At 42.9% G+C, this 17,817-nt stretch overlaps 1 protein-coding gene across 1 annotated transcript in view; it reads left to right on the top strand.

Moving 5' to 3' along the window:
- Positions 1–17,817, top strand: part of THBS2 (thrombospondin 2) — a 71,061-nt gene that overhangs the window by 24,259 nt on the left and 28,985 nt on the right. The window contains exons 7-15 of the mRNA XM_015406850.1: positions 998–1,094; positions 2,791–2,961; positions 5,612–5,788; positions 7,682–7,855; positions 8,405–8,532; positions 8,646–8,798; positions 10,290–10,508; positions 12,771–12,878; positions 14,464–14,623. Of these exons, the coding sequence (XP_015262336.1) occupies positions 998–1,094; positions 2,791–2,961; positions 5,612–5,788; positions 7,682–7,855; positions 8,405–8,532; positions 8,646–8,798; positions 10,290–10,508; positions 12,771–12,878; positions 14,464–14,623 (1,387 nt within the window). The remainder of the gene's footprint in view (positions 1–997; positions 1,095–2,790; positions 2,962–5,611; positions 5,789–7,681; positions 7,856–8,404; positions 8,533–8,645; positions 8,799–10,289; positions 10,509–12,770; positions 12,879–14,463; positions 14,624–17,817) is intronic.

The raw sequence follows: 17,817 nt of genomic DNA, 5'->3' as shown, positions 1-17,817 counted from the left end.
AGGTATTAACACATATGTGACCAGTTTAAATTCATAAACTCATACACCCTGGTTTGGGTCAGGTGGCTTATTAACTTTGCATCAGCATCCAATGTGAAGTAAGGAGCACTAATGAGCTTTTTGAGAAAGCTTCCAACTGTTGGGCTTTGAGACTGAGCCTGGTTACAGATATAGGTTGTAGTCCTGAACACATTTATTAGGAGTTGCTCCACTGCATGCAATAGGATATTTCCAAACTGGGATGATCATCTGGAAGCTTTGCCATTTCAAATGCTCATAGCATGCTAAGCTATCCCAAGCAGTGTGTGTCCATAAGAGGGGATGAGAACTTGCATATGATAAGGCAGTGATCATGATTGCTTTTGTTAGCCTTCCAGGGCAATTTGATTCAACAGACCTATGGTTGTTCTTTCCTGTACCACTGCAATTACCATGACATGCTAACTCTGGGATGGTAAGGAGCTCCAGATAGCCCACCTCTGTGTATGAACATCTCTTCTGGGTAGAGTCTTCTGCTTTTGTGTCCTTTGCCTCCAACATTCAGAGCTCTTCCTTGTTTTTCCTCAACAGTGTTGCACAAGTGTATTCTTTCTTAGTGGCATAACCTTAATGGTGCACTAGTACACTAGTACAGCTATGGGAGAGGAGAGCTCATTTGTCATCCCCTACTGAGCTGGAAGCCCTTCCAGTAGTGACTGGTTGGACTGTGGGACACCTCTTGGCCAGTGCCCCCATTCGCCAGAGTGGGTGTGGCCCCACTAGTCAGTGGTAGTGTGGTAGGAGCTGGCCATCTGGGCATTGGCACCCAGAGCAGAGCTGGAAGTAGAAGTCCATCCCAACTCTGAATGTGAACCTTATGTGGTCAAACAAAATTTGTGTGATATGCAGATTTTTTTTGGGGGGGGGGCGGGTTAGACTAAAAGTCTTCTCAAAGGTGAGGTGTTCAGTTGGCCTAATTTCTAAACAATAGTTATATTTTTGTTTCCTTTGAATGTAGGACTCTAAGACAATATGTCATAAAATCACATGCCCAGCAGTGCACTGTGTCAGCCCATTATTTATTGATGGCGAGTGTTGTCCTGTCTGCTCTTACCGTAAGTATGATATATAAGATGACGTATATTAAAAATCTGTATTGTGGAGAGTTACTAACTCATACATTCCTGCACAATGCTTCAAGCAGTGCTTATAAGGGCAGTCCCAAGCTGCTGCTGGCTAGGGTTGTCAGGTCCCTACCTGTTGCTGGCGGCGGGCTCCAGCCCACTGTCCTGGAGTCTTTGGCGCATGCATGCTGCAGTGTCACCCAGAGTTGATGTCATGTCACAGGGCACGTTGCAGGAGGACACTCTAGCATTTGAGAAAAACTCTATGGTTACAATAGAGTTTTTTCTCAGATGCTAGAGCATCCCAACCGCAATGCGCCCTGTGCGATGACATTACCTCTGGGTGATGTCATCATGCTGGGAACATCAGTGCGGATGGGGCTGCTTGGGGGTGGGGCTCCCCCACCAGCCAGCTGAGGAGAGGCAGAGTGCCCCCCCAAAGTGGGTAAACTCGTGCCCCCATCGGGGGGATGGCAACCCTACTGCTGGCACTCACCAGACTTCCTGTGCTGATGTTACATTACCAGCTATCTGCGTGGCTGTTAATATATTAACCCCCTTTAATGTCTTCAGAAAATATCTCATTTATTGTTCTCTTCAGTTGTTGAACGTTTCTCAAAGTATAGAGAAGGATTATGAAGTAGGGAGAAAAAATGGGAAGCGGTAGAAGGAAAGCAGTCCTTGGGCCTTGTAGAAACGGAGTGTATTATGGGTGGATTAACACTAACCTCAGGTCCAATTCAAACCTGTGATCTGGGGTGATACAATCTTCACACCAGAAGTTTCCATCTCAGTTTTTACAAGGGGGATTGTCTGCACGTGCCCCTATGTGAAAAATCACACTCCATGTGGAAAATATGGGCTGGAGCCTGTGGATTCATTCAATAATGGTACTACCTTCCTCCAGCACAAGGAACACTGCCAATGTTAGGAGCTTTTGTGTTAGCAGAAGACTTCTTAAGGAGAGGTCTGCCACTATTTATTTATTTATTTATTTATTTATCAGATTTATACCCCGTCCTCCCCGCAAAGCAGGCTCAGGGCGGCTTCCACTAGCTGAACAAATTTGAGGGTCCAAACAATTATATCAGCAATCAGGTTTGAAAACTGTCTTTCTGTCAAATATGTTGGCTTAGATCCACAGGCAGAAGGATAGTCCACTCTGGAATTACAGTTTTCCTGCCTTCCCCTTCCCAAGGGAGCCTGAAATGTCTCCCAAAATCTTGTTCCTGGGGGATACCCCATAATAGCTTTTTGAGAGGCATATCAGGCTTCTGGTGGGAGGTGTGTTACAGAAGCAGGAAAAAAATTTTCCCTACTGCCCATGGAAATGCTTGCTGGGATCCAACATGGTAAATTTTCCATGTTGGGAATATATGTCAGATGGGACATTTTACAAGCCTTTAGAGTCCAGAGCTTGGGAGAGCTGAAGACCAAACAGGCTGTACACATTGATGGTGCTATACAAGTAATACATTAATACATCAATATATAAATATCTGGATGCTTGTTTCTGGCTGTCCAATGCTTTTGACTGCAAGAGGCTTAAGAAAACTAAAGTTCTGGGGAGCTGAGACTCAATTGATCCATCCACAGTTGGGATCTCTGTCTGGATCTGTATTTTATCAGGCTCCCACTTACAAATACATAACAAGGCAGTGTCTTTTTTTCTTCTTCTGATCTGTAGCTGATGACAGTGAAGAGGGCTGGTCTCCATGGTCTGAGTGGACAGAATGTTCTGTCACTTGTGGTTCTGGAACCCAGCAGCGAGGAAGGTCATGTGATGTCACCAGCAACACTTGCCGAGGCCCATCCATTCAAACCAGAATCTGTTCCACTGGCAAATGTGACAATCGCAGTGAGTGCTATAATTTCCCCCATTTTCATTGCAGCTCATCCTTTGCTTCCGGTTAGAAACAAAAGAAATCTGGGAATTCAGTTTTATATGTGAAATAATTGTATCCCGATTGGAGAAAACTCAGGTAACTCATTAACCTCCAGTGCTGCCAGTCTGCTTGGAGATTCCCCAGCATTACAATTGATCTTCAGACTACAGAGGTCATTTCCCCTGGAGAAAATGGCAGCTTTGGAAGGTGAACACTTATGGCATCATGTCCCTGCTCAGCTCCCTCCCCGCCCCTAACTCCACCCTCTCAGGCTGCACCCCCAAATCTCCAGGAATTTCCAAGAGTTGACAACCCTGTTAACTTCACCAGATGTTAAGCTATGACCTGAATTATTTTGGAGTTGTCCCATTTTTCTACAGTAAAAATGGATGAATCACATAACACTGGCAGGTGTCACAGGTATTGCTCTGTGTGATCCGATACTGGAGCTTTTGTGTGGCCCGGTAAAAGGCCTATTTAACTGAAATCAGCACATGAGAGCAGCAAACAGATTATTGCCTTCCCATGGGCTAACACTGCTTAAAGGTATCTGTTTGTATCAGCACCCAAAAAGGAGACCGAAGACACCAAATATATGGATTAAAATGTTTTATGAATGGCCAATCTGCATCAACAAAACCACTGCACTAACATTTAGTGTGTTTTTTTTTGCTGAAGGCAACCTAGAATGGCTACAAGTGTTTTGGGCAAACACATTCATTGCTAGGCTTGATAGCTTCCAGGTATTACAGCTGATCTCCAGACGATCAAGATCAAATCCCCTGAAGAAAATGGCTGCTTTGGAGGGTGGACTCTTTTATTATACCTGATGAGGTTCCTCCTTTCCCCAAACCCTGCTCTCCTCAGACTCCACCTCCAAAATCTTCAGGTATTTTCCAATCCAGAGCCAGCAACCCTATTCATTGCCTTTGTTTATTGTAGCCTTCGTAGAAAAGACCAGATCTTAATATAGTCAACCCCTCCCCCGAACAACATGGAACAAGGGGGGAAAGTTCCATTCCCTGCTAGTTTGAAAGAGGCTCCTAAATTCCTGCTTGACACCCAAAAGGTGACGAGCCCCCAGGAAGGGAGGGTGGATGGGCCAGCTTCTGGTAAAAATCTTCAACGGGGAGGGGAAGCCAGTTCATTGGCTGGACTGCAAAATGGTCCAGCTTGAGGTCAATAAAAGTCTTGTGTATTATTTTTAAAAAATGGGCTGGCACAAAAACTGCCCCAGCACAGTAACCTGTGAACAGACCTTATAACATTTTATCCTACTTATTCTGTCCCCTAGGGTTGCCAGGTGCAATCGTTGCACCAGTGGGAGGATTTGGGGGGTGGTCTGGGAGTGGACAGTGATGTCCCCAGCATGATGATGTCACATGCAACATCACCAACACCATGACGTCACTTCCACATGATGTCATCCTTTTGCGGATGTTGCCACATAGTGTTGCTATTGGGGGGGGGCTTTCCTTGCTGGCCAGCAAAAGCCCCCCAAATTGGGGGATCCCTCACATGGAACGGGGGTCTGGGAACCCTACTCCCACCAAAAAAAACCCAAAGAGTAAAGAAAAGAAACCAAAACTCAGTGTAGCATGCATGGGCTGGCGACGGCGGGTGCAGCGCGCACAGCCGTCCCCCGCGGCACGCATCCTGCCAGGAAATAGATTTCCCCCGCCGGCGTTTGGTAAGCCTAGCTTCTCTTGTTCCATTTTACCCTCATAACCACCCTGGAGGAAGGCTAGGCTGAGAGACAATGACAGATACAGTGTTAACATTAGCTTGAAATTTGAAACCAGGTCTCCCAAGTCCTGGTCTTAGTGCCAGTGTGGTGTAGTGGTTAAGAGTGGCAGACTAATCTGAAGAACTGGGTTTGATTGCCCTCTCCTCCAGCTGAAGCCCAGTGGGTGACCTTGGGCCAGTCACAATTCTATCAGAACTCTGTCAGCCCCACCTACCTCACCTGGTGTCTGTTGTGGGGAGAGGAAGGGAATGTGATTGTAAACTGCTTTGAGACTCCTTACGGTAGAGAAAGTTGGGTATAAAAACTCTTCTTCCTCTTCCTCTCCAAGTCAGGATGTGCTAACCACTAACTGTGACTGCTACAGACAAAGATGTTTGTCAAAACAGCCCTTAGTGGTTATAGAATAGGATTTAACACTGCAAATGAATATAATTCTTTTAGTACCTGGTAGACCTCTAAAGGGGGTTTCCCTCAGAACTTTTGAGAATGTGGGGGCCAGGGCTTGGACTCTTTTTTTAACCGGTATCTAATATATATAAAATAATAGTAGTAGTAGTAGTAGTAGTAGTAGTAGTAGTAGTAGTAGTAGTAGTAGTAGTAGTATATTAAAACATATATACAGTGAAGTAGCTAAACAAGGAAAATAAATAATAATAATAACGGTGCAACATACATTTGAAAAACACACTACAGGAATTAAGGATAATGTTACCATATTTGTGTACAGAAGATATGTATTCATGAGCCTTCGGTTCAATAGGGGGAAAAAAACCTTGTTAAATCCACTTATAGAATTGGGACCATTCAGAGGAGATAAATTGTTGTTGAGATAGATAATCTAAAATTGGGTACCATTATTTTTTTCCTCTGGCCAGTACGTCAGGATGGTGGCTGGAGCCATTGGTCCCCTTGGTCTTCCTGTTCCGTGAGCTGTGGAATAGGCAATATAACTCGCATACGACTCTGCAACTCCCCGATCCCACAGATGGGTGGGAAAAGCTGTAAAGGCAGTGGCCGGGAAACAAAAGAATGTGAAGGAGTCCCATGTCCAAGTAAGTTGTTGGTCTGAATGTCTAAGCTACAAATGCTTTGTCTTCTGACAGGGCAACACCTTGGATGTTAGCATTCATCAGATTAAGCAAATGTATCCTTTTCCCATTCCCTCTGTGTCAGCAGTTGGAGGCTCCTGGGGCCCGATGAGAATTGCCATCAAGCCCTCCAACTGCCAACTTGAAATTTTTTAAAAAGCGTAGACCAAATGGCATTTATGGTAACAGAAACCGCCAGCAGTGAAAGTACTGCTTGAGCCACCTGCAAGGGGCTTTAACACTCACATTTCAAAGAGGGCCCTTTCAGAATATTTGTTGCTCATTAAGGCTATCAACAGACTACAGAAATATGCTATATTTGGATTGCTGGGCTAGTTTTGTCTTGTTGTGCTCCTAGCTCCTCCACAGAAGTCTTTGTGTCAGAGATTGCTTTCGTGGCTGGGGTTTAGCAATACGTGCATGAAAGAGAATTCTGTGAAGAGAGCAGAATGCTCTTCTCTGCTGTGTCCCATCCATCATACTTATTTATTACACTGAAGTAATTAAAGAGGGACCCAAACTGTAGCCCAAACAGTTGGAGATATTTCCAAAAGATTTCGAGCTGAAGGGAGTGAGGAAGGAAATATTTTCCATGAAAATGACAGCGTTCAGATTTTGTGTTGGTACTTTGTGTTTCTAATGCAAGGGTACAGAGACTGTGGTGGTTTTTTGGTTTTTTTTTACACAACATAACTTTAGCAGTACACTTTGAACATATTCCTATTTTGTCTAGATGATCTGCTTTAAGTTAATTTAGGAGAAAATGTGCTTTCTACTTTAAAATTTTCCTTCGGGAAAGCCAGGCTGCAGTCAGATGACAGAACCTGGTACAGTCTGGCTGCACCTCTAATTTATCTGGTACTATTTGTTCCAGAGAGTTTCATCCAAACATGCCACCCTTATCCTGCCCCATGGCACACTCACCCCATGGTTGACTGCTCAGACTACAGCTGCAGTAAGGCCCTTGGGAGGCATCTTTTTTTTTTTTAATCCTTTTTACGCATGTGTAGAAGTGCTTATCTGCCATTGGGTGGTGATTCACAACCCAGGTGTGAATATGTACTTATGCTAACTGAGTAAAAAATGGTGGCCATGGAACAGAAGCTTCAGACTTCCCTAACAGTTTGAGCATGCAACAGAGTGATCAGATATTTGGATACGCATGGTGAAACCGGTAGGTTCAGTAAATGCCGGACTTTATCTGGTTTCGGGAAAGTTGTGGGTCAGCACAGGGGACTGATGATGTCTGAACAAGCAATTTAAATCCATTGGTGAGCAGTGACAACAATGGATAAAAGGGCTCATCTGACCACACCATTACTCCAGTTTTCACTACTTTGGATGATGGTAGAGTCTGGTGGCACCTTCAAGACTACCAGTATTTATTCCCACATAAGCTTTTGTGAGAAGCAGGAAGCTCTGACTCATAAAGGCTTGTGTGAGAATAGGGTGCCACCAGATTCCTGTTTTATTCTGCTGCAGTAGGCTAACAGAACTATCCATCTGGATTGTCATCTTGGATGATGTTCTAGTTTTCTAGTTCTAGAGAATGACAAAGGTCACAATCCACAATTCAGTCAGTCTAAATTACCCACTGAATATTATTACTCTGAATAAGTAGGCTGTGAATACTGGCTCAAATAGGTATAGCAATAGCTTCCCATTGGGCACATTCTGTTGAGTGTATGCAAAGACTTAACAAGTCAAGAAAAAGGATTTGCACTCCTACTGATGCAGTGAACACTTGCAATTACATCTTGAGATCAAGTAATTGAACCAGTGCATGTGATCACTGTACTGGTACTCGATTGTTGTCTGTGCTGTATTACCTAATTTCTTGTGTTTGCCTTATTCCAGTCAATGGTCGATGGGGCCCTTGGTCTCCATGGTCTGCTTGTACAGTTACATGTGGAGGAGGGATTCGAGAAAGGTCTCGCCTCTGCAACAGTCCAAAACCTCAGTATGGTGGAAAGGCATGTGTGGGAGATGTCATGCAATATGATATGTGCAACAAACAGGATTGCCCAATAGGTGTGTATGGGAAGGTACTAGATAGTTTGTTAATCTTTTCACACCTGTTCATTTATAGGAATATGTCCACACTTGTACATATGAACCCTGCAGATCTGCTAAGCTTCTTAATAGGACCAGACCAAAGTTTTCGGAGGGGCCATAGCTCAGTACATGATTTGCATGCAGAAGGTCCCAGGTTCAAGATCTTGAGCATGTCCTCTGCCTGAAACCATAGAGAGTTGCTACCAATAGAAGTCGACAGCACTGGGTTAGATGGACCAGTAATATAGTTCAATAGAAGTGAGTTTCATCATTGCTGTGCATTCCTACCTGACCATGTTGCATTGTATATTTCATAACAAGTATACTCATAATAATCGTCAGTACAGCCAACTGTTTAGAGTAGCCTGCAAACAAAAATAGGGGGAGGGGAGTTTTGTTAAGTAGTATGGTCAATTGTTGTTCTACCACTTTTTAAGGAATTAGTTTTTTCTTCTTTATACCTGCCTTCAAACAGGATTGGTTTAGTGTGGACACCACTGATACTGTTTTGTATGCTTTTGGCAGACGGATGTTTGTCAAATCCTTGCTTTCCTGGAGCAGAATGCAACAGTTACCCTGATGGTTCTTGGTCCTGTGGCCCATGTCCTGCTGGTTACCTTGGAAATGGAACATTCTGTGAGGACCTGGATGAGGTACACGAGGTTTCAGTTTGTGTGGAAATACGTCTTTGACCCCTCCCATTGTCATTGTTGGAGGTTTCCCAATGAGATAACTCAGTAAATCTTTCTGCTTGTTTTCTTGGCAGTGTGTGGTAGTGCCAGACATTTGCTTTAAATTAAACCAGAACCACCGTTGTGTAAACACAAATCCAGGATTCCATTGCTTGCCATGCCCTCCACGCTACAAAGGAACTCAGCCTTATGGGGTGGGCCTTGAGGCTGCCAAGAAAGAAAAGCAAGTAAGTGTTGTTGAAAGAAGGCCAGTGGCGCATAACAAAATGGAAAATGTGATGCATCTGGTATAGAGAGAGCATGGTGTAGGGAGAGAGTGCCATGTCAGTCCCAAAATCTGATGAAAAAAAAAAAGGCCTTTCAGTTTCTGTCTTCCTGCAGGTATATGAGTATATACAGCATGATCATAGAACATAAACAATAATACATATATCAGTTTTGCTTAACAAACAATGCAGCTTTATGCACAGTCATACCCTTCTAAACCCATTAAAGTCAATAAGTTTAGAAGGGTGGTAGTTGTTTGGGATTGCTGTAGGGTTGCCAACTCTGGCTTGGGAAATTCCCAGACATTTGGGGGTGGAGCCTTGGAAAGGCAAAGTTTGGAAGGGGGAAGATTAGCAGGGATGTGATTCCATAAAGTCCCTCTGAAGCTACCATTTTCTCCAGGGGAACTGATCTCTGTAGTCTGGAAATCCATTGTAATTCTGGGAGAACTCCAGGACCCACCTGGAGGATGGCAACCATAGACTGCCCTGAAAGGCTTCTGTGTTGCTTGGGAAATTGTTCTTTTGCCAAAGAAGTTTCAATAAGACTATAAGTCTACAGCTGAACAAAATCCCCATCGGCTGCAAACATGTGCGATTTAAAAAGATTATATGTTGTCCTCCCTTACCCCCTATGAATCATTGTTAGTCCCTTGTGAATATGTGTAACTGTAAATCGCTCAGAGCCAGCAGCTCTGCAGGATTGAGTGATTAATAAATCAAAAGTTGTTGTTGTTATTATTGTTGTTGTTGTTGTTGTTGTTGTTGTTATTATTATTATTATTATTATTATTATTATTATTATTATTATTATTATTATTATTAAAGTTATAGGACAAATTCCAACTGAGAGTAGCCCATCACCCAAACTGAATTGATCTGCTGTGTGTTTGTCAACTCAGCTGTTTTGTTGCTGCAATAGGCAGCAAGAACAGGAAGTTTCTCGAGCTTCTGGTGGGGTACAGTTGACTGTTGGGATGCATTTGGCTTGATGGGGTCAAAAGGCATACAAGCCTAATATGCAACTTTTGGAAACTCAGTTTTTGTTCAGACACAGTTATTGACTCACATTTGTGTCTCTGCTCACTTCCTCTAAGTGTTTAAAAATCTTCTGAATGACTTTTTTATCACATATACTTCCCTCCAACCAAATTTGCAAAATGTGTTTTCATTTCTGAAAGGCAGTTGTACAGAAGCTTGTAAAATCAAGCCATAGTAGCACTTGCTTGATCACATTTCATAAGCCTCAAGGGAAATGTTGCTGGTGTTTCAAGTATGTTCATTGAAAGGGAGAAAAAGCGGTCTGCTGCATCAGAACAGCCTTCTGTACATTTCATATGGGGTCCTGCCCTGCAGTTTACTTAGCATAATCCAGTTTGGGGGCTTTTTAAAAAAAATACCTTTAAATTCTTACTGAAGCATAGTGTGAATCTTTGTGAACTACTTTTTCAGGTATGTGAACCTGCAAACCCTTGCAAAGATAAGACACACAACTGCCACAGATCTGCCGAGTGTATCTACTTGGGACATTTCAGTGATCCTGTATACAAATGTGAATGTCTGATAGGCTATGCTGGAGATGGATTCATCTGTGGTGAAGATTCGGATCTTGATGGATGGCCCAATAATAACCTGGTCTGTGCTGCCAATGCTACTTATCACTGCATAAAAGTAAGTAAGAAGAGATCATGGCAAAATCATTAATGACTTAATGGATGGTAACTAAAGGAGTCAGTCGCTGACTGCCAACCTGGATGAGCCATTTATTAATTTCTATTGATAGAAAGAATGATGAGCAAACTATTTCACTGGCTCAGTTACTCTCTTATTGTCTGGTGACAAACGCCTAAAACACTGGTAGGAATACATTCTTGGCCTATGTTATTGTTAAAGTCTTCTTGAGGACCATCAAACAGAACTGAATGTATAACTGTGAGATAATTGCTGGTACCACATTTGGTAGGAATCATTGATTTTTGTACTGACTCTCTTGTTTTGTTTTGCTCCTACAAACTAATATGGGCCCCGGTCACACGGGCCAGATATCGCGGGGGGGGGGCATGGCTGTTTGCCCTGGAGGGAACTACCGCGCGGCCACGGGATCACACATCCCGCCGACGTCCGGTGGTTGGGGGGGAGCCCGGGGAGGTGCCGATCAGATGATGCGGCAAAGAAGCGGCACTGCCGTGGCAAACGGGGATTTTTTTTAAAAAAACCCAAGTATGCGCTTGCACCGTTGGGTGCTTGTGCGCATCCTGTGGAGACTTAAAAAAACAAAAAAACCCTTCTTTGCGACTGAACATGGGCGGGCGCCGGATGCCACGGGATTCCACCGGAAACGCGATCAGGGCGCCCGCCCTTACCCTGCATCTTCGGCGGGAAGCCTTGGGTTCACCATGGGAGCTCTACGCTTCCCAGATGTGGCGGTGTGATCATGCCTGGAAAATCCACCTATCTTCCGTCTCTGTAGCGTGGCTAATGCTCCGTGTGACCAGGGCCATGGTTACCTATCTGGAATTATGAAAATACAACAGACTAACATGGCTGCCTATGCTTATCCTGGCCTACTGAATATGTGAATTTACTTTATGCTCCTCCCAAGTATTTCTGGGTAAAAGTAAATGATATATTTTATATCATTCTCATGTTCCAAATAATTGGGCTGTCCCATCAGCTGTTCGGGACAGATATGGTTTATTTCAGTATCCATATTGAAAATGCTGAAAGCGAATTTTTACATGCAGAACAAAACTTATTTCCATTGGGGTCACATGCATAAAATTCATGGTTTGTTCTGATTAATCATTGCAGCTTTGCATGAAGGAGACATGTTGTCTTCTAAACAACAAGGGAGAATAATATTTCATGGTGGAAACTGACTATCCAAACCTATGCACATTTACTTGGAAGTTATTTCCACTGTAGTTCAACTTAGGTTATTCCTAAATAAGTGTGCATAGGAGCACAGATTAAGATGGTAGGAACAATATAGAAGGCAAGGCATTCAATATTTTGAAAGATGAATGAACTGTGCTTGAAAATCACAAAGTAACTCTAAAATTCAGTTTATTGCAGATCATATCTGTTCCACTGAGTGGATACTCTGTTCTAGAAAGTTTCATAACATACAGTGTAACCAATGCTTGTTATTCCAAAGATTGATCCCTTCTCATACCGAGGCCTAGAGTTCTCCACAAAATGTAACCTATTTATTTTTTATAAAAAAGATATTCCTCATTTCAAAAAGTTTTATTCCTAATTGTTCTTTCTATAGAGGGTTTCTGTGCCATAAATTAAACTTCAGGGACAAAGAGACATGTTTGTAATTTGAAAATAGGATGTGACTTAATAAAACTATAGGAACTAGGAATAATATCTCTGTTCATGAATGTAAAATTCAAACACTGAAGTGTTTCAGCATTGGCTGATGTCTGCTTGCTAGTTAGTTAATATGGCCAACTCAGCATTTTTTTTTTTTTTTTCCCCCCCCCCCCCCCGTTGCTCCTGTCATCAGGACATACTTCATTTGACTCCAGAAGCCATATGCAAGATCTGCTTTTATGAAGAACCTAACATGTTGAATCCATTTAGAAAAGACTCTTCCCAAAATCCCAGCCTATTATTTTTGTAATACATATGTGGATTTAATAGAGTTAAATGCCTTTTTTTTAACAACCTAACAAAATTGTCAGGTGGTAACCATCATTACATACCATGCCAGTGTTAACAATATTATATAGGCAAACCAAAGATTGCCTTCCATTACCAACTAAAACTGGATGAAAATTGATTACACATGCAATCGGATGTTCAGTCTCTAGACATGGCTTCAGAGTCTGATTATGAACTTCTAGACTCTCTTGTGGGGTGTATGTGTGCTTAACTAATGTCTGAAACTCTTATAAACAGAATGGCATTGTTTTGTGTGTACAGGATAACTGTCCTCTTCTGCCTAATTCTGGGCAAGAAGACTTTGATAAAGATGGAAAAGGTGATGCCTGTGATGAGGATGATGACAATGATGGTGTAGAGGATGATAAGGTAAGCTCTTTTCCTTCAGTAAGACCTCTTCTGTTCAGAAAACACACACACATATGGACAGCAACTTAAAGTTGCCAGTATCTATGCATGTTCTGATTTCTTTAAGGATCAAACTACATGTGGCCCTGCAAGGGTGTAGACTTTCCAATTTCCCGGGGGGGGCTGGGGCTGGGCCAGAGGCATTGCTTTGCTAGGAGCAAGGGTGGCTCCCGGGGGAGGCTGAGTACCTTCCTGAAAATTTCGGCGGGGGCTGAAGCCCCGCCGCCCCCACGAAGATTACGCCTATGTGGCCCTGGGCATCTAGTGGATCCACGTGTAATGCAGTGGCCAAAAGCAGTCACTAGGCCCAATATTAGCACTGGAGAAGAGTTACAAAAAGAAAAGATAAAAGCCTGTTCTGCTGTGCACACTTTTCCCAGTTGAAAGGGTCCCCTTCCTCATGTGCTGTAATTCCAGATGGGAAGAAAAGGCAGGCACAATCTGTCAAAGTTTAAAGCATCTGGAGATAGGGCATTTTTTAAAAATCAGGGAAATGGTAGAATGAGGAAAAATTCAACTGAGTGTTACAGACCTGATCCACATAAATCCTCTGTATCTGTTCTTAAGAGGAAAGAAGATATGGTGGATAGGAAATACAGTTTTTGTTCTGGACAGCTCAGGTTACTACACTTCTTTTACAGGGGGCCATGAATGTTCTAGTCTTGACATTTGGCATCAATACAGTTTCTCAAAAGCCCCATTCACAAATTGCAGTAAATAACTCTCATCTGGATAGGCCAGGCAAGCCTGATCTCATCAGATCTCAGAAGCTAAGCAGGGTCAACTCTGGCAAGTAATTGGATGGGAGACCTTCTTGAAATACCAGAGGCGGGAGGCAGGGGCAGGCTTTATTCAGCCACCTCTCTGAATATCCTCCAGGTCCCCAGTAGGGGTCAGTCACCAGAGGTCGCCATGACTCCCAGATGCACACACAGAAGCATGCTCATATTAAAAAAATTAAAAATCCAAATTGCAGTAAATACATGTACAATTCATTTACAGTGTATTCTTGATTTTTTAAAAAATACATGTGTTGAGTTACGTTCAATGTGTGTACAGCTGAATGTGTGATACAAACCCCACCTTTATGCGGGTACTAGTCCCTTATTCCAATTGCATTGGCTCTTTCTTACAAACAGATGTACACACGTGAATGCAGGGTGTACAGGCATTAATCGTAACATGTGAAGAGAATGGAACACTCCATGGGTCTGGGTTGGTTTTAGGTCTGTGTTGTATTCGTCTGAGGAAAAGTTTATTTCTGATGAGGCTAAGATGAGTTATTATATTCATCTACCAGGTTGTTTCTGATGAGGCTAAGATGAGTTATTATATTCATCTACCAGGTTGTTTGCCTCACTTAGTATGCCTCATTGAGTATTATTATTAGCATCAGTATGAGGCTCATTTGAAAATCCCAATGGAAACACCATTCTGAAGTGGAATTGATGTATAGACGGGAAAAATTCTTATTATAGTATAATAGCTTTTGAACTCTACTTGTATACCTTTTATAACTTTTATTTAATCTTGTTTCTCTTTTTAGGACAATTGTCCTCTTCTTTTCAATCCCCGTCAATTTGATTATGACAAGGATGAAGTTGGTGACCGCTGTGATAACTGCCCTTATGTGCATAATCCTGCTCAGATTGATACCAATAATAATGGAGAGGGCGATGCATGCGCAGTGGATATTGATGGAGATGGTATATTTATTCATTTTCCTATATTTATTCAGCATTGCAGCAACAGATTCACAATAAATTTTGATTTTCCATTGGGAATAACTTACCCCCAAACAATATGATGTTATAGGCCAACATTTCATGCGTGTGTTTGAAAAAGGAAACGTACGAGTACAATCTGAAAAATAGATACTTTCAAATCTCATTTATCTCTGTATTGAATGCAGCCATCCCAAGTCTTTGATTTGTGTACTCAAATTATATATTGCCCAGCCCTAAGATTTGCTTAGGATCGCGCTGGCCACTGAACTAACACAAGTAATATTATAATACTTTGTAATATTGTTGTGCTTGTTTATTATGCAAATGACAAAGTTGTCCTGATCTAGCTGTAGTTATACACAACCTGTTAATTGTGTAACTAGTAGTGAAAGAATGCAAGTAGAGATTCACATTTAAGTTCACACTAGAATGTGCATCCCATTCCAAGCAATGTCTTGCACTTCTCACCGTACACTGTTGACCATAGTTATATACGGACATTTCAGCCATATGTATTAAATAATTGCAAGAAATGCTCATGATTGAGCCAAAGCTGTGCATTTTTCAAACCCCATTAATTTCAATGGAAGAGTTAAATGTATGCTTAAATCATTTCCAATGAAATCAGTGAGACTTAAAAGGATTTCATTAAGCTTTGTTGTGCCCATTTTTTTAAAACCAAGTTTCTGAAGACTATTTCTGGTTTTATAACCATTCCAACATTTTTTTAGATTCATTTTTATTTCCTTAGGAATCTACATCCTGTTTTTCTATGTAAACCTAAGGTGACTAACAAATGGAGAAGCACATCTCCAAATACAAAACAATATTAAAGTAATAAAAACATCTCAATGGAAAATATACAAAGCTCAGTCCAATTAAAACCCATAAAACTAACCAACATCCAGAATCTTCCGAGAAGGAAATGTTTAAGAGTAGTATTTTACATGAGGTCATAAAAGCTGCAGACTTGGACTCTGTTGTAACTTGCTCAGGAACATATCCCATCAAGTTGTGGGATATACAGAAAAGACTTCATGTCCCCTCTCCTGTGATTCTTGAATAGAGGAACTTGAATTAGGGTTTCTTCAGCAAGTGTAAGTGAGAAGCTTTACTCAGAAGTAAGTCCCATTTTATTCATCAGGATTTATATCGAGGAAAACATTCTTAGAATTGCAGCCATAGTGACCAAAGGCTTATGGTGGGAGCGGTTTTCTATCTATATATCTAATACTGAAGTCGCCCCCTGGTGTGCGGATACCTAAATCCGCGCACCGAGGGCAGCTGGGGGGGAGGGAGAGTTTTGTGCACACGTGGGGTCCCCACGTGTGCACAAAAATCTAAAAACTGTAAAAAACTATCGGGGGGATATTAAAATCCCTCCAAGAGCATCCACTGCGCGTGCGCAGGGAACGCTCTACGAACAGTCTCGGTTGGGGGGAAAAGGGCTGTTGCAGGGAGGCCAAACGGCGGCCCTGCCGGACTCGAGGCGACGCGCTATGAGGACTGAGTCCCGTCATTCCTCCTGGACCCGGTTTTCAAGAAGGAAGATGGCCGTCTCTGGGGCCCTCGTGAGGGACGAAAGAGGCCACAGAGCCTCTAAGAGCGGGAGGAGGAGGCCGTTTCACCTCAAGAGAGCTGCCGCTTCCTCAGCCGCCTATCTGCTTGGTGCAGCGCTGGCAGGGGGCCGAACTGGGCCTGGCTGGGGCTGCCCGCCGCTCTCTCACCGCAGCTTCCCCTCAGTCTGTCGGCTAGAAGCCCCGATCCCACCCGGAGGCTTCTGCTTCGCGTCGTCAAGCAAAGGCCGCCCCGCCGCCTTCCCATGGCAGAAGAGAGCACGGCTGGCGGTGGGGGAAGAGGGTGGGCTCGCCCAGAGGCCTCTGGTGGGCACGAGCGTCCCTCAACCGCCTCTGCACATGCCCGGCGGGGGGGGGGATTTCGCAATACACCTACCCTCCCCGGCTGCCTCCCGGAAGCCAGAGGCGACCATCCCTCCAAGGCGAGGTTCTTCTCAGCAGATGGGTGAAGAGCGGGATGAGGGGCCCCCCTCACTTCTCCAGGTGATGTTTTTCTTTCTGTTCCTTTGACTCCAGCGGCACCTTTAAGCCCAACAAAGGCTTATTCAAGGTGTGCGGAGCTCCCCCGCTCCTCCCCCCGCGATTTTCGCGGGTCCCCTTTCTTGTAAGACTATAATACTCATTTAATCTATTTGAATAATCTTATAAAGAATGAAAATATAATTATGGTTGAGCAATAGCCACAGTCTTGGGTAATGACTTGCCTAAAGTATGCCTAGATGATGTGCCAGCCAAATCAAATGTCTTCACCAAACCAATTTGCCAAAAACCCTTGTGGAGGGAAGGAAAATTTATTTTTGAGTGCCAGAGTAATGAAGTTCCCAAATTATACTTCTGGCTGTAGAGGGGGGGGGGGATGTCAGTAAATTATATAGTGGTATTTAGGGCTATTAAACTGGCAAAACTGACCTGAACAGTAGCTGAGTCCTGAAAAATCTACCAACCCATACATCTTTGGTGTTATTTTTTTTAATACTTCAGGGTTTGTGGTTTTGAGCGCAGTTTGGAAGCAGAAGCATCAATGTCCCTTGAAAGAATGTTGCTGATGCATATCCTGGCAGCTTAATTTCAGTTCTTAGCACTGGGAAGAAATTAACACTTAAGCCTTGGATTTGGTTCAGTAAACAAGTTAAAATGTTGGCTATGCCTAGCAGTTGACTCTCTAAAAGTTTTGGATATTTCTCCTAGTGTGAAGTTTTTATGAACATTCGATGTACTTTACTTACATGTACTTCTTCAGAAACGTATATCCCATCATCTCAAATTAGTCAAGATTTGCTATACTCAAACTGCATAGGGCTTTAAAAAGTAAAGCCATGACCTTTAAATAAGTGGTGGAATTGTCATAAAACAGGTTGGTTATATTTTGCCTTTCCAACATTGTCAGATAATATGTCAAATCTGAAGTCTTTGTATGGTTGAAAGTTGGTCAGCATGAAACCACTGAGAAAGTGAATAGGAAAATGATTCACTGATGTGTCATCCAAAAAGCATTTTAACCAGCATGGGACCAAATGATGGATCCATATCCATTTATAATGAGCCTGCAGTTTCAGGGTAAAAGGGAAGACAAATGTGCTCTATTTAATAAGCACT

This window comes from Gekko japonicus, unplaced genomic scaffold (genome assembly GCF_001447785.1).
Source record: "Gekko japonicus isolate JY-2015 unplaced genomic scaffold, Gekko_japonicus_V1.1 scaffold1001, whole genome shotgun sequence".
Classification (NCBI taxonomy): Eukaryota; Metazoa; Chordata; class Lepidosauria; order Squamata; family Gekkonidae; genus Gekko; species Gekko japonicus.
Note: the sequence above shows the minus strand (reverse complement) of the source record. Positions and strands in the feature narration are given on the sequence as shown.